This window comes from Polistes fuscatus, unplaced genomic scaffold (assembly GCF_010416935.1).
Source record: "Polistes fuscatus isolate 324 unplaced genomic scaffold, CU_Pfus_HIC Scaffold2, whole genome shotgun sequence".
Classification (NCBI taxonomy): domain Eukaryota; kingdom Metazoa; phylum Arthropoda; class Insecta; order Hymenoptera; family Vespidae; genus Polistes; species Polistes fuscatus.
The window spans coordinates 12,314,600-12,331,354 of NW_025113096.1; the positions used below are offsets into that span (position 1 = coordinate 12,314,600).

Below are 16,755 nucleotides of genomic sequence, written 5' to 3' on the forward strand. Positions count from 1 at the left end.
GAAGTACATATAAGTTCACAAGTTAACTTTTCGCGTAACCACATTCATCTTAGTTACTAACCTGAGAACTAATGGGCGGTAGTAGGTACTTAACGCGATGACGGTACAAACTATCAAAGAATAAAGTATTCTTAAATATTAATATAATTTAGTTATATATATTGTAATAGAATTTTAAATAATTATATTTAATTTTTAATGTATAAACACATGTGTGTCTCTTCAGAATTATTTTTATACATATATTTTAAAAAGTAGTTTTTTAAGGCGTTCAAATAGAAGAAAATCTCAAAGGTTTATTGTTAAATTTAACAATTTGAAATACCCGTGTAAGTATGAGAAGCCTACATCCATAAAATGCAGAGTATGTCGAAAAAATGTATATATCGTGTTTCTGTACGAAGAATATCTTCGTTTTTAAGTAATTATTTTAACGCTCCTGCGCAGTGATGATTTCGAGGATAAAATTTTCCTGTAATATAAGTAAAAAGTGCACTAGATTATTAAAATAATTGTTAATTAATCGAAGGAAATGTTTATTGTTGTCTAAAAGCTCCGAATATATGATTTATGTACCGTCCCCTTCAAAATCCATAGTTGAAAGTCCAAGCATACTGTATTCTTTGATAGTTTGTACTGTTATCGCGTTAAGTACCTACTATCGCCCTCTAGTTTTCAGGTTAGTAACTAAGATGAATGTGGTTACGCAAAAAGTGGACTTGTGAGCTTCTATATACTGCTGTATTCATTGGTATTACATTTTGTTTTATCTTTATTGATAAAGTAGGAAATATTAATTACTGTTAACATCATTAATGAAATGAAAAAAAGAACCAAAATGTTGTAATCTTATAATTAAAGATAAAAATAAAACAAATTAGAAAATGTAGGTAGTTTCAATATAAATATAAATACTACGCGAGTTCCATGTCATTATTTATTACATTTTTTCCAATATTGAATATAATGCTTTGCATACAACGAGATACGGTATATGAATTATTGCATGATTTTAGTTAAAGTCACAATCATTATAATCTTTTTTGAATGAATATAATTTTTTTTTATGGTTCCAGTTCCAGCGTAAGAATAAAAATATATTTTAAATATTTAATTTAAGTATATAATTATTTACTCGTATATTATATTATGATAGTTGTCATCAACTTATAAAACGTAGAATAATCGATAATAGTAAAGATTTCTTATCATAATCATGATTTTCGTACATAATGTAGAGGAAAATAGAATAAGTTAATAATATTTGATTTTTTAGTGCAAGTATTTTCATTTTTGTTTATATCGAAAATATATTACATTAAGAAAGATAAAATGTTTCACATTGAAATAATCTATATTATGTTGCACAACGTCAATATAGAGGAGGGACGATATATTAAAATAGTAACATATTTGCTGATGACGAAATTGCATTTCGTATTAAGCGAATTTATAATCAATAATAACATTATAAAAATAAAGAATTATGTAAGAAAAAGTATGTGAAAATTATAATTTGTTTTTCATATACAAATTTCAATCAGCCTACGAGAAAGAAAAATAAATTCATTAATTATAGTAAATAATCTTCTGGTATTTTTTGTATTATACTTCTTTCAGCATAATTAATATTCTTTCTTACTAGATTTTTTTTAAAGTATTGCTAAAAAAGTATAAGGTAGCAAACTCAGTCGATAAATTTTTGTTCATTTAATTTATAGTATAATAAACACTTTTACTATTTATAATATTAATTACTTGGCAATACTGAATTATTGTTCTTCATAATCATATCTACTTATTCTAAATAAATCTAATCGTAAATATAATACTAAACGATTACCAAAGGCATTAAAAGCTATGATTTCTCATCAGTCTGCGCTATTATATTTCAAGTTATTACTTTAATTAATTAACTAATTTATTTCTTTTTTGTATTTTAAGCGGATCTACGAGAAAGCGATTATTCAGTCTCCTCAGAGTATACATTATTATGGAAGGCCATGTGAGTTGTATTTTTATATAGAGGAAAAATATTTTCAAACACCACTCTCGGTCTTATCCCTATGGATACTTAACACTTTGAAATCGCTTTCTCTTAAATGAGTTAATAAATATAACAGTTAGTGATTAACATAAGAAACATACGATTTGGTGATTATTGCATTCGTAAAACAATGTTTTTTGTTTTCAATGCGCATTTTTGATTTATATTTTTGTTTTTAATTACTATTATCTTCGATTAATCTGTACTTGTTTTTCATTTTATAATAAATGCAATGATATGTTGCAAAATTGTAGAGTATATGAAATAGATGATGATCATTTTGAAATCGTGCTTCAATCGACGAGTGTCAATTTAATAAAAGATATATTGACTATTATATATATATATATATATATATATATATATATATATATATATCAAATATATTTAACAATAAGTGTGGAATGTTTTTGAAAATTTTGCCATTATCTTTTCACTATGCAAAAGGTTACTTATCATAACTCGGATTCATACCTTTTATCAATCTTTTGAATGTAATAATCTCGTTATAATTACACGGTTAATTGTAAAAAAAATTAGAAATTAAATTTCTTTAATTTTATCATTGTTCAGTCGTCGATCGTATTATAACAGTGGAACTTCATCAGAGAATACTTGAAGAAAAGTTTTTTTAATTTAAAATAACAAATTGCAAGAACGTGCTGAAGAATAATTCCTTTTTCTTTATTTTTTATATTTTTCTTTATTTTTTTTTACTCGTGTGTATTTAGGCAGGTAAAACTTTCTATCTACAAATTGCATTTGTACATCATGCAAGTAATAGCAGTCTTTTCTTCATAGAAAAATTGAAATTAAAATTAAATAATGAAACGTTAGTCGAATATTTTCGAAAAAAAAAAAAAAATAAATAAAAACTAACTTAACGTACAAAATAATATATAAAATCTCTCGATTAATTATTATTATACATAATTTTGATTAATTGAAATGAGATTAAAATTGTTAAGAAACGTATCGATGAAATTATAAAAAAAAAAAAAAATAAAAGTATGTAGAAATTCATACATAATACATACATTTTTACCTATTCTTGCGTATATAAGCGCAAACGCGCAAACATGGTTTATTAAAGAAACCATGGTGCCTCTATTTCAGCAAATTCTTGCAAATTGAAATAAGTCTTTTCCAGCACCGTATTTCTTAAAGTAAATAGTCTTTAACTCTCGGGCACTCTCCTCAATTGCGATAAAGGATTATTATATAGTTAAAGAGAAGTGTCTACAAGAAACGTGTCGTACACTATGTCCAAATAATAGCGAGCTTGTACATAACAGTTTTACAAACTCTCTTTTTTCTTTGTCCAATATTCCCGATGAAATTAAAAATTCTTCAATTATGCTTTTAATTAAGACTAATAAATTAATAAACCATATGATGAGGGTAGGGAGGATAAGCACGTGGTTGGATACCCATTTGTAGTGGAACGACATTAACGTACGAATCGTAACTCTGAAATGAATAAATCAGATTAGTTATAGAGAATAATTTAAACTAATATTTCTTTTTTTTTATTCTCTTCTCGTTATACTCTTTTATTTTCTTTCTTTTCTATTAAATAAAGTTTAATAAAATAAAAATGCAAAAGCATAAAATTTTAAAAAATACGTATTTAATTTAAAGAATTATTTGAATTATTATCGTGTCTCACCGGTGTTCGTTTTTTCGTAGTTATATATTTTCTCTCTGTGGGATAATAGGAATCTTGAGAATAAAGAGATCCGTATTGATTGATATAAGGATGGACACCATTATCGAACTGTTGTCCGTATTGATTTTCATATTGATCGTAATAAGCAGATGGATGAGTGTGCACGATACCGATTTCAGAAGGTGGAAGGGTATCTGTACCATAACGATACGAAGAATATCCAGGAGCATTCATCCAAGCTAGAGCTGTTCACATTTGTTTATCGATAATAAATAAAGTTCTTTCGAAATTTGTATCAATTAATAAAATCAATATTTTTAGATGATTTTTACCATTTCTGGGATCTTCATCTTCTATCAGGTCACCGTCTTCTTCGTTATCGTAATCCTCGTTCGTATATCTGTGCCAATTTAAATTCAAACTTTTGAATAATTGTATAACAAAAGTAAATATTAATTTACATTAAGGAAAAATTCAAAGTTGTCAATCGAAGTATACACACGCGTGTATAAGTATATATACGTAATGAATCGTAACCTGTTGCGATGTCCGTTTCCCCACATTGATAAAAGATTCCATACAGGTTCAGGGTGAATTTCCACTTCGCGTTTATAACGTGGTTCCGCGTAGATAGGAATGCTAAAATGATCGTACAACAGAACGCTTAAATACGGATATTTATAAATTATAAGATTACTTTCGTCCTTAAAATTCGCATTCAAACGAAAACGAAAATAAATATAATTTGAATTTTCTTTTTCTGATGGACACTTAAAAACACTCGATAGTTCGATAATTTATCATTTATTCATAGAAAAAATGATTTGATCTACCGATACGCAAGGTACTACGTAATAACACGAGTATCGCGTAACGCTAATACCTTTTCCGTTGGTTTCATACTTCGACAAGGTAAATCAAAAAATTCTTCTTTTTTTATTCGTTATATTCATTAGTTTTCCAACAATTAATTAAATTTGAATATTCGATTAATTCGTTCGATATTATCGTTTATGTTCAAAAACTAACAGTTTTTATTACTAGTCCGGTAATTTTCTTCTTTTTTTTGTTTCTATCTTTCGTTAATACTAAAGAAGCTTTTTACAATGCAATGAGAAAGGAAATAATTTAAAAAATAATTAAGCGTTGATATCAGCTGATTGTCCGACTCTATAAGAAGTAATACCGGCAGTAATACCGTGACCTAGTTTTCCTGGTTGGTTCCATTCAGCTTTTCGTACGATCACACTACCGTGGAAAACATCCCTCCCACCCTTCTTACCAACCCTTTTCCACATAACTCCTCCACTATCCCCCACCTCTTTTGCGTCACTCGTATCGAACGATAGTCTGCGCCAAACTTCATCTACGTGCTTGTGAGAAAGTGTGCGCGTTTATGCTACGTTATACGTAATACGTAAAGGAAGGAGATGGAAGGGAAAGATCTAACAATAAGAAGGTTCCAGTAGATTGTATAGGGTGACTCGAGAGATTTTTTCTGAATGAGAGAATATCACTTATTTTCATTTCGATCAAAATATTATCGTTGATACGATGAGAGATGAAAAGAGAGAGAGAGAGAGAAATAAATAACACCTGTATAGTTAAAATTGATTATCTACTCTACGACCTATGACATTTAATCGACGTTTGTTCAAACAGAAGTGTTCGTCACGTATAGCCTTCCGTGATAAAAATAGAATGCTGACGTAGAAAATGTAAAACAAGTATTATACATAGAAACATTTTCTTGAATAAATATAAATTTAAGTGTGAAACGTGATTCAGTGCTTCAGTAAATAGAGAAAGAATTTCTTTTATAAGACCAACTTGAAAAGATACTTTTATCGTCGGTAAGGGTTGGTTACTGATCGGTACGACGACGACACATCTCCGAGTTGTTCAATACGACTCGGTCGTCAAGCCGACCGCCGTTCCTACCGAGGGCAACGCCCTCCCATCAACTTTCTCGCCCCCATTGAGAGAAAGCGTCGAAGAAACAGCGAGATAGTTGGAAAAAAGGGAGCAAATGGTTGGGTATTTTAGGGTAGTTCAGGGTGTACTACTCGATTTAGTTCCCCTGGGATTCTCATTCTACAGGTGTGACATCGCCAATATGAAAGTTATTCGAACTTATGATAATACTGTCGATAATAATAATGATAATAATGATTATAATAATAATTCGTTAACTTACTTTTTTTTCATTTGAATCGGCGGGTTCTGGGTTGGATATGCCATGTGATATTCCGTGCACGAAGGTGGAACAGTAGTTGTATGAATATTTGGAATGAATTTTTCTAATCGTTTTCGCCGATCGTCGTTCATGTAATAACGAGTATAAGATGCTACGTCCGATACTTGAGGAATCTCGTCACCTTCTTCGGTCACTATGACTTTTCCATATCTGCGTAGAAATATTAAAACAAATTGAACAATTGAAAAGCTAGATACTTTAAATTAGAATAGATTTCGATTATAATTTGAATCTTAGAAATTCGATTATTCGATCCCGAACTTACTCGTAATTTTTATTATCACGTGGATTGTATACTTTGCGCTCGTCCAATGAATTTCTCGGTGATTTTGCATTAGGGAACTTGTTCTCTTTCGTAAGGGACATCTTTAAACTATCTAATCCTGCCGCGTTTAGTGACCCTGAAAATACAAAGTTTCATGCACATTCTCGATACGATTTGGTTTAAACTACTGTATGTTTAACTAATGTTATTTACTTTTTTCCGTGCTTGAAACATAAGGGTTGCCTCTATTTTCGGGCTGTCGATTTTGTTGATTTCCGAACATCAACGTTTCCTGAGCTCGTTTCGCTAGGGATACAAATTTTGTGATATCTTTTATAAAATTTTTGTTCGATTCGATAGGATGATGTTGCTCACGTTTTATTCTCGTCATTTGATCGCTTTTCTTCGCATCCTTATTCAAACTCGTGGGTAAGGAAAAACTCAGAGCAGTTAAAGTGCAAAGTATCAACAAACACCGCGTCCAACTATTAAACATCTGTAAGGAATAAATAACAATTGTTTTTCCACACAAGAATTCACAAAGTTCTTTTTATAAACTAATTGGGGTTCATACTTTACGTTTAGTATTATAAGCAATTAAAGGCATCAGGTCACTTTGAGAGAAAAAAAGAGGGAAGTTTAAATGTCACGTAACGCGGAATGTCAAGAGTCTATTTTCAGTATACATTGCTGATCAAAAATTAATCTATAGGTATACCTCGTAGGAAGCTACGTAAGAAAATGTTCGTTCGTGTTACAATTGCTAAACAATATAATACTCCAAGATACGATAAAGTTGTCGATGTGATAACATTTTATATATAATATGCTTTATATACAATAAAAGTCACTTATATGAAACGCAAAAAATAGTAGTTTTATTATAACATACTTTTTAAATATTGTAGATGCGATAAATTTATTAATTTCTATTATCTTAATAAATAATTTTTTAATATATAAAAAAATAATTAAATAAGTGAAAAAAAACGAAAATAAATATCCTTGAAATAAGCTGATAAAAGAATGTGTGTTTTTTAACGATATATTGGATTACTAATCAAAATCTGGGTCTACATTAGTTAATTTATAATTTGATCGTAAATAATCTAATCGCACGAAAAGCTTTCCTCAATTAAAGCGGGCCAACTTCTGTATCAGAAAGCCGGATATAGTAGACCTAGAAATCGCACACTTGTTGCATCTAGGTATACTGTAGTTACTTATCGTGCAACACGACGTTCACAGCTGTGTCGCTCATAATTAAAGATATATTTCCAGTGATCATCCATTCATTGATAAAAGTCTCTATCTATGACGTATTCTATGACGTTTTCGATTACGTAGAAAGTATTAATATCGCATGATCTTCTCTCTAAAAATGCACGCTTATATACCTCCGGTAAATGTCACGTCAACCGTGGCTACCGATATTAGAATATCGTTTCCCTATCATGTTTATAAGGTGCAAGAAAAAAAAAACAGTGCTCATATATTTCAGTCGCAGTTATTTAAATTTGTATACATAAATTTTTGTAGCAATTATATTATATTAAATAAGACGAGAAAATTATGTGTGCTAGACATAAGATTGAACTTATATGTTTTTATATTTATTTTTGAAAAAGTAATATAAACGTACCAGTAAATTAATGAAATATTTAATTAATAAATATTTCATTCCAAACACATTTATAAACAAATTGATATGAATATAAAGTTAAAAGAAAATGATAAGAGAAAGAAGAAGAAGATGGAAAAAAGAAAATGGAGAAAAAAAAACAGAAAGAATTAATGAAAGAAATTTATTTGCGCGCTATGTAAAAAAAAAAAAAAAAGAAACAAAAAGTGACAAAAATAATTATTTTTTTTATAATATATCGTATCAATCGAGAGAAAAAAAAGAAAAATTTACCTTAATATCTATTGTGACCACACAGATAGAATAGACGACGAGTTTGAAGTTCGTCGAATGTTCGAACGATTTTTCTTCGTCCTTTTGAAAGTTGTAGCGCGATTTGGTCGCGTCCTTTTAGCTTTGGCGGATCTGCCTGGAATGAACGTCGGAGCTTGGCAGGACGACTAGAAAAGCAGTGGCTGGTACGGTCGATCAACCACCCCCACCCTTGGCTTCAACCCCCATTTCCTACCCTCCGTCTACCTTTCAAACACAGACCTACCTTAGTATATAGATATATAATATACAGAATATATGTGTGTGTCAAAGAATATAATGAAAGAACGTATATGTTTTTTCTTATTCATATGTGTACATTTATGGTTGTGTTTCAGTGTATGCCTGTACATTCATCTACACTCTCATCCCTTTTTGTTTTCCTATTTCTTCGCCCACATAACTGCGCCGCGTCATTTGCGAAGAAGAGACGCAATTGCGAACGCGCGCATCCACCTACACTTTTTCATTTACCGTGATACATTTGATCTACCCACGCAATGACCCCAACACGTAGATACCCTCGGGATGTTTCCGCCCCCTTCTCTTCTTTCCCCACCCCCTCCCCTCCTCTTCATTCGCTTCTTCTCCCTCATTCTTCCATTCCTCTCACGTAAGCTTTTGCAAATCTTTTAATAATAAAGTGAAAAAGCTTTCATATTCATTAAGCATTGCAAATATTCATTAGTATATTTTTTTATTTAATCTTTTTCTTTTTCCAGTAATAGTTTTACTTCTTGTCTGGATGATTATAAAAAGCAAGGTAAAATTTTTGTTCAAACCAGATCTTCCAATTCATCTCTCGCAACAGGCCAAACGCCCACGTGAAAACGTAAACCACCCACGTAGCTGTTACGTCAACTTATAGTGGATCGCTAGGGATAACAAGGTACTGAGAGGAGCTGAAGAGTTTAATAAATATTTTGCTTCTTCATTGCATGATAATGTTAAATCCCAAAGGAAATATTTATTGTCGCGGTTTCATTGAAATTGTCAAACGCAGAATATTATTAATGTGTGCGTGCACTGACGAATTCGTGAGATATAAATAAATCTTTTTCATAAAAATAAATTATATGTAGCTTGCATAGTAAGCAACAATTAAATCCTATGACCTTCGTCAATTTTAATCATAATGAAGCTATCAATATGGCAAGTGCGATTTAAAATATTTTGTATTTATTTAAAATTTTATTTTATTAATAATTAATTAATTAGTATATTATTAATTTATTAATTAATAATTTTTATTTAGAAGTAAACAATTTTGTGAATAATACTATTATCTTCTTAGATTTTAATGTAATTGTAAATTGAAAGAATTTCGATCCGTTTAATGGAATTTTCATCGAATCGTTTGTAAAAGATGCCTAGTTTATCGCAGTATAGAGTTTTCCCGTAATTGACCTATTTTCAATATAATGATAAGTAATACGCTTGCGTAAAATCACGTTCATGAGAATGTGTGCACAAACAATAAAAAAGAAAATTGTATAATTTTAAAGGTATTTAAAGCTCATGTTCATTAACAATGAATTAATAGATACTACGTCACATCCTATTAAAATAAAAAACGCTTTTTTTCTTCTTCAAAAAATATAATTAAAATTGGCTAATAACAAACGAAGGACCATCTAATTATCGAGTATTATGAATGGAAATGAATGAAAAAAAAAGCAAAGAAGAATCTTGTTGAGGAGTGTTCTAGTATAGGATACTTGTCATTTGTTGGTACCGCTTGATCTAATTTTGCGTTAACGTCCTGAAGGGTGGTTTCCGTTGACGTCAATTGCTGATTTTATAAACAGCGAATCTCCACTATCCTATGGCTCAGTTGGTGGGGGAATTTACGCGCATATGACGGAACACGAAAATATAAGAGAAAGGTGAGAAAAGAGAACTGTTAAACTAAAAATCCTTTGACAGAAGAATAATTGAACTGTGATTAGAATCCATTTAGTGTTATAAAATAGAAATGTTCAAATCACTCAGAAAAATGTGGAAGAATGATTACTCGAATAATGTCTACAATTGTAGTGATAAAAAGAAATATTTCGAATAATGGTTGTTTGCTGTCAAGAGACAAATTAAGTTATAAGGAAAATTTTTTCCCAGGAGACACTAAGGGGATTGGAAGTTCATCGTCATTTTTTTAAGTGGATGCGTTTTTAACCCCTACAATTTTTGTCCTTTTAAAGACAATTTTATCGACTATCTACATTCAAGGTCATAGATACAAAAATAGAATAAAAATTAATATTTATCGAAGATGTTCTCCAAATAGAAAAAAAAACTTGTTATTTTATTCATTATATATAAATTGTTTCCCTCAAACCCGTCAAAGGAAGAGTAATCAAAACTAATATATATATAAACTATATATACACGTATTTATGTACAATAAATATATTTAACAGTAAAATCAAATATATATATATATATTTCAATTATTAACTATAATAAAATTATTAACGCATTAATATAAAAAAAAAAAAAGAAAAAACTTAAAATTAATAATACTAGAAGTAACATTTAATAAATTATTTGTCGTAAATTTGATAATAATTCCAATTAAAATAACGTAAATTTGTAAAAAAAGCATATGTATCTATTTTAAACTCTAATACATCTGATAACACAAACTTTACACTTCACTCTAATGAAAATGTTTCGTTAAATGCATTATAATAAAACAAACGAATAGGAGGAAAATGATTTTGAAATCACATTAAAAGAAATAAATTATGTAAAAGAAATGGAACACTTAAATTGTGTTATTTCAAAACCTTGTAAAAAAAAGTTGATGTATTTTTATTTTTTATTATTTTTGTTTAATACACGATATATGTCTTTTTTCAGATAATAAAGTTGAAAGAAATTAAAGTCATTACTTATCTTACAATTATATAATAAATTAATAGAACAAATAAATCCCGTTCGTAAATCATAAATTGTTGAAAGGGGGAATCCCAAAAGGCAGATCAATGTTTGTGTAACCATAATAATAGCTGTTCGTTCATACGAAAGAGATAGGTTCATTCATAAAAGCGACCGCTACTTTCTTCATAAACTACTGAAAGAATTATTGCAGGTTATTTTTTTGACAAATACTTAATTAATTATCTGCCAAAATTAATAATGATGTCACGATAGAATTTTTATTTTGTCAGCTAAGTTAATATATAAATACATATATTGATTTTAAACAATATATTGTTCCAGCTATCTAATCATTTCAATATATTAAAATAAATGTAGAAAAATAATATTTTTTTAAAAACAATTAGTACGTTTGAAATAGTCTAAAGTATCCGTGGACTTCCTAAAATGATTTGAGTTAATTATTGTTGAGTTTGAAAATTCGTACTTGGACGTTATTCGTTTCCAATAATTCAAGATGGCGCATCAAAGAGCATGTTCTGAAATGATCTTGTGATTATTAGCAATCTTTAGTAATATTGACTACACAACTGGTTTTAATGTATGATCAAAAATGTGTTCATAACAAGTTCCATTTTTCTAATTATAGAATTACAATATGTGAAAAATACATTAAGTAGTCGGTTTGTGATTGTTGGACGAAATCAAATAAACATTAAAAGAGGATGTCTCGTAAATGTCTCAGTATTGTTGAGTATTATGCTCAAGAAGAAGTACATGCATGTGGTTACTGTAAAAGTCCAGATACAAATTTTAGTCATGGTAAAAGCATCATATTTCTTAAAATAATAATAGTTTATAAAATATTACAACATAACCTAATCTACAGTATTGTTATGTGTATACATATGTGAATAATTAAAAATATTATAGGCATGTGGGCACACTATTTGACAGTTCATGATTATCAAAACTTAATAGACAGAGGATGGAGAAGAAGTGGTAGTTATTGTTATAAACCTACAATGGATCAAACATGTTGTCCAATGTATACTATCAAGTAAGTATACTTTTTTTATATACAAATAAAACAATCTATAAATTGATAATTTACAGGTACATTGTAATTTACAGGTGTGAAGTTTTAAACTTTAAAATTTCCAAGTCACAAAAAAAAATTTTAAAACGTATGACTAAATTTTTAAAAAATGAACTAAAGAAAGATGATATTATGGATACAAATGATGAACGACAAGATATTACTGGTATATTTATGATTATAGTTATTTAGAATACAATGTTGAATATTCTTTACCTTAAGTCTGCTATGCTTACAGATATAAATTTTGAAGAAATTCCGAATAAACCCACGACACTAGCGCAAAAAGATATTATCAAATTAAATGTATCATCTATAGATAACGAACCTAATGAAAAATTAAATCCTAATACATTAAATTGTAGCAAGAATGTTTGTGATTTAAAGAAAGAATCAGATTTAGACAGTAGTACTTCTATGACAAATTCTGATGGAAGTATACCCGTTGCTTTAAAAACAAGTACAATACAAGGAAGTAATAATTCTAGCAATATACCTTGTAAAAAAGCAAAACTTTTACGCATAGAACGCAAACAAAAGAAACTTTTAGCTCAAGGGAAATCATTAAAAGAGATTGAAACTGCCTTTAAAGAAAGCAAACAACAAAATAATGTTAAAACTTTGGAAGAATTTTTTGAAGAAATATGGACTGGAACCAAAAAATTAGAGGTAAGATATGTTAAGATAAAAATGTTTTAAATAAGTTACAAAAATCTTATATATTCCAGTATCTCATTAATAATAATCATCAATCAAAATGTTTTCTTTCTCTTTTGTACTATCAAAAGAAATATTAATATTTATATACAGTAAAACCTCTTTTTGTGCGGTGGATAGGGACCGCATAAAAAAAATCGTACAAAAAAATATTCGGTAATTTTATAAATACTTACATATTATAAACAACTTTGTACGATATACTACCTAATTTTTTTTTATGCGGCGGATAGGGACCGCATAAAAAAAGTCGCACTTAGAAAATACATCAATTATTTGCGAAATATAGATGTGAAAATGCTTTCAATCAAATTAAATAATTGTTAGGAGATTGTTTAAATCAGATGAACAGCGTCGCGAAGTCCGGATACATCGTCGTCAAGGAGACCATGTAATCAGAGTTCGTCCACACATGTATATGTACATTGAAAGAAAACATAAAACTGGTAGCAACGCTGCTGAGATTTAGATACCGCATAAAAATAAATCGCACAAAAATAAAATCGTATAAAAAAGGACCGCACAAAAAGAGGTTTTACTGTATATTATCACGTGTTTTATTTATTTTTATATCATTTCTAAAAAAGGATTAGTTAATTGTGAAAAGAAAGGGAAAAAAAATACATGGTTTTTATATATTTTTTCATCAACTATAATTATTATAGAAAGAAAACATTTTTTGTACATTAAAACAGAAGATTATTTCGAGTAATCATTGCAAATATAGTAAATCTGATGTATTTAATAATTTAAATTATTCATAATAGTTCTAATAAAACATTCTGCAATTGCTAATATGGTCCTCTTTTCTCCAATAGTATTTTAAATTTAAGCTTATGAAACATTATGTTGCAGATAAGTCATTAAATATTCAAGAAATTAGTCTTATATATTAGTGCTCTGTAACTTTAAGATTGTTAATTTCAAAGGAGTATAATTTTTACAGAATACTTTTCTGTTCTTCCAATTCAATTGTTAACTGTTATGGAGACTTATGTATTTTAATCTAAAGATAATTTGATTTACTTTTCATTGGATAAATTTGTGTTAAATTAATGACTTTTATAAGCTGAAACTAGTTAGAACCTCGCCGATGAGCTCTGGGTATCTAATGTCTTCAAAAAAATCTTATGAGGTCTATAAAAAATATCAAAACACAGTACACCGGATTCCAACAGAGAAGATTACAGAGCAACAGTATACAAGATTTCTTGTGAGATCTCCATTACAGGTAAATTTTAAATGTGCCAAAATCACAACTGTAAAATATTATAAAAATGAGCGAAAGTATTAAAAATTTTAGTTACATTTCTTGATATCGTATATTATTTGTATTTATGTAAAAGTATCAATTAACGCATTCATGACTGGCGTTTGTTCGGGCTAGATGTTTAGCTGGATACCGCATATAATTTTTGAGATCTAAAATATATTATTAAATTAAAAAATAATACTACAATTTATAACAAATAAACAACCTCGCTTTGTTGGGGAAATTAGTTCCTGTATAATCACTAAAGTTAAGTAACAATGGGCACAATTAGTACTTCGATAAGTGACAACTTCGGAACAACTTGTACTGTTGATCCCAAAGAGGTGGTAAGACAACCTCTTTGGAAAGGTAGGCTGTGTGAGAAGGTATTGTAATAAGACTCCCTCAAACCCATAAAAAATAGAATAATAAAAACATTACTATAATTTGACAAGTTTGACAAGAAAATAAAATAAAACTAAACATTTAACAATCAGATGAAATTTAACAAATAAATTAACAATTACAATTTAATATTTAATAATACAGGATTACGTTACCAATATTTAGCTACAGATTTTGAAATGACATAAAACTATATCAATGGTATTCCGCTAAAGAATTTAAAATGACATTAGACTACATCGTTGGTCTAGAATGTGTTAATTTTGATTCAATAAGTAATAATTTCTTATAAATAATTTAATCTAGGACTGTTTAGATCATAACAAATTTTCTCAATGTTTCATAAAATATATAAAATTCAAAAAGATGAAACAACAAAATAGTTTCAAAAGTATTAGATAATGTTCCATAAATATTTCAAATAACATAGTGTAAATAATAGAAATTGTTGTTTATTCTGATATTGTACTTATCTTTAAAAACGTTGTACACATATTATTTATCTAAAGAAGAAATTATATTGGAGCAAAGTGGACCTTTTAAATTAATAATTTATTTTCAACATACAAGGTGAACTACACCAAAAATATGTGTATAAGATTGTTTTCCATTTAGATTTTATGAGAGATTAACTCTAATATTAGCTTAAAATATTAAAATTCCATAACAAAAACTGATGATTTACCTTGCATGTTATATATACAATAACTGTATTTTTTCTATTCACAATTACTTTCACAAATTTATTAGATAAAATTATTGAGGGTAATGACAGAAGAATTTCTTAAAACTCTTGATAGAAGTGCAAATCTTTACCAAAAATATCAAATGGCGGTTCACGGAGATGAACCACAGGAATGTAATAAAAAAACATTTGTCAATTTTCTTGTAAAGAGTCCTTTGCAGGTACACTTTGTATTCCATTCAATATTTTGAACTTATTAAAAGTTATTCATATATACTTTATATAAAATCTCTAATGTCAATTATATATTAAATTAAACATCAAAAATATAATTAATAATTATATAAAAATATTTTATATGATACACATGAATATGTAATTTTAAAGGAATGGACACCTGAAAATGGCCCACCTCAAGGGTATGGTTCCTTTCACGAGCAATACTGGTTGGACAATGAACTGATTGCTATTGGCGTTATAGATATTTTGCCATCGTGTGTTTCAAGTGTATATTTCTTTTATGATCCAGAATATTCTTTTCTTTCTTTAGGGACATTCAGGTCAGTGGATAGAACAATGATGAAATTCTTAAGTTTTTTTTCAGATGAAATATATGTATATTTACTGTTCTCAGTTCCTTAAGAGAAATTTACTTAACAAGACATCTTAATAAAATCGCAAGTAATTTAAAATATTACTACATGGGATTTTATATACATACTTGCCCCAAGATGCGATACAAAGCTAGAATGAAACCGTCTAAGCTTTTATGTCCAGAAACTTATGTTTGGTGCGACATCGAACCTTGTTTAGCAAATTTAGATAAAAATAAGTATTGTAGATTCAATGAGGATATAGATGCCATAGATGAAGATGGTATAGTTGATATTAATAAGGTTTGTTTATACCCTTTCTTTCTTCAGAACATTATTTACATTTTTACTTTAATTAAAAATTGTATTTTTTCAGATATTAATTTTATATCGTGAGATAGCAATGCCTTATGAAATTTATAAAATACGTGCGAATAAAGAGACTGTAAAACGAGAAGAAAACGAATTAAAAATGTACGCTAGCCTAGTTGGAATGAAATGTGCGCAAAGTCTACTTCTTTATCGTAGCTAATTTCTAAAAAATAAATGACATTGTTTTTCTGAGAGTATATATATTTTCTTTAATGACAATGATGAATAATTTTATTTGTTATTCTAAATTTTGTGCTGTTAATGAATTTTGAAAAAAAAAAAAAAACAATTATTACATACAAATACATGTGTTTTTACCTAAAGACAAATATATTTAATTATTAAAATGCAATTAATTTCTTATATAGACACAAAAAATTAATTTTTAAAAATTTCTTTTAAAATTTGAATATTATAAAACAAATATGTATAATATATTAATAAATTGCATCCTTTATGAAAAATAATTTACTTTCTAATTATTATTACAGAAATATTTCTCTTCTTCTACCTTAGAATTAATTTACAATATTGTACATATTGTAAATATTTTGAACGTA

At 28.2% G+C, this 16,755-nt stretch overlaps 2 protein-coding genes and 1 long non-coding RNA gene across 9 annotated transcripts; 1 reads left to right on the plus strand and 2 right to left on the minus strand.

Annotated features, from left to right (window-relative positions):
- Positions 1-276: 276 nt before the first annotated feature.
- LOC122516505 lies at positions 277-711 on the minus strand. The gene is made up of 2 exons (XR_006303584.1): positions 577-711; positions 277-472 (listed from the first exon to the last, which is right to left on the minus strand). It is a non-coding gene; the product is annotated as an uncharacterized LOC122516505 (long non-coding RNA).
- A 2,663-nt stretch (positions 712-3,374) lies between these two features.
- On the minus strand, positions 3,375-8,336 carry LOC122516374 (prohormone-2-like). Of its 3 annotated transcripts, XM_043634127.1 has the most exons (9): positions 8,154-8,335; positions 6,614-6,734; positions 6,452-6,544; positions 6,239-6,374; positions 5,914-6,123; positions 4,254-4,355; positions 4,049-4,116; positions 3,717-3,961; positions 3,375-3,517 (listed from the first exon to the last, which is right to left on the minus strand). In XM_043634127.1, the coding sequence occupies exons 2-9, from the start codon at positions 6,732-6,734 to the stop codon at positions 3,428-3,430; spliced, it is 1,065 nt and encodes a 354-aa protein (XP_043490062.1). In that variant the 5' UTR covers positions 8,154-8,335; the 3' UTR covers positions 3,375-3,427. The 3 variants fall into 3 exon arrangements, with proteins under 3 accessions (XP_043490062.1, XP_043490060.1, XP_043490063.1); XM_043634125.1 differs by having other exon boundaries at positions 6,452-6,734; positions 8,154-8,336; XM_043634128.1 differs by lacking the exon at positions 4,254-4,355 and having other exon boundaries at positions 6,452-6,734; positions 8,154-8,336.
- Positions 8,337-8,949: 613 nt separating this feature from the next.
- On the plus strand, positions 8,950-16,389 carry LOC122516372 (arginyl-tRNA--protein transferase 1). 5 transcript variants are annotated; one of them, XM_043634121.1, is made up of 10 exons: positions 8,950-9,081; positions 9,961-10,078; positions 11,722-11,894; positions 12,006-12,132; positions 12,207-12,337; positions 12,410-12,840; positions 13,958-14,119; positions 15,618-15,790; positions 15,865-16,126; positions 16,200-16,389. In XM_043634121.1, the coding sequence occupies exons 3-10, from the start codon at positions 11,798-11,800 to the stop codon at positions 16,353-16,355; spliced, it is 1,539 nt and encodes a 512-aa protein (XP_043490056.1). In that variant the 5' UTR covers positions 8,950-9,081; positions 9,961-10,078; positions 11,722-11,797; the 3' UTR covers positions 16,356-16,389. The 5 variants fall into 5 exon arrangements, with proteins under 5 accessions (XP_043490056.1, XP_043490055.1, XP_043490057.1 ...); XM_043634120.1 differs by lacking the exon at positions 8,950-9,081 and having other exon boundaries at positions 9,512-10,078; XM_043634122.1 differs by lacking the exons at positions 8,950-9,081; positions 9,961-10,078 and adding an exon at positions 11,044-11,283.
- Positions 16,390-16,755: the final 366 nt, after the last annotated feature.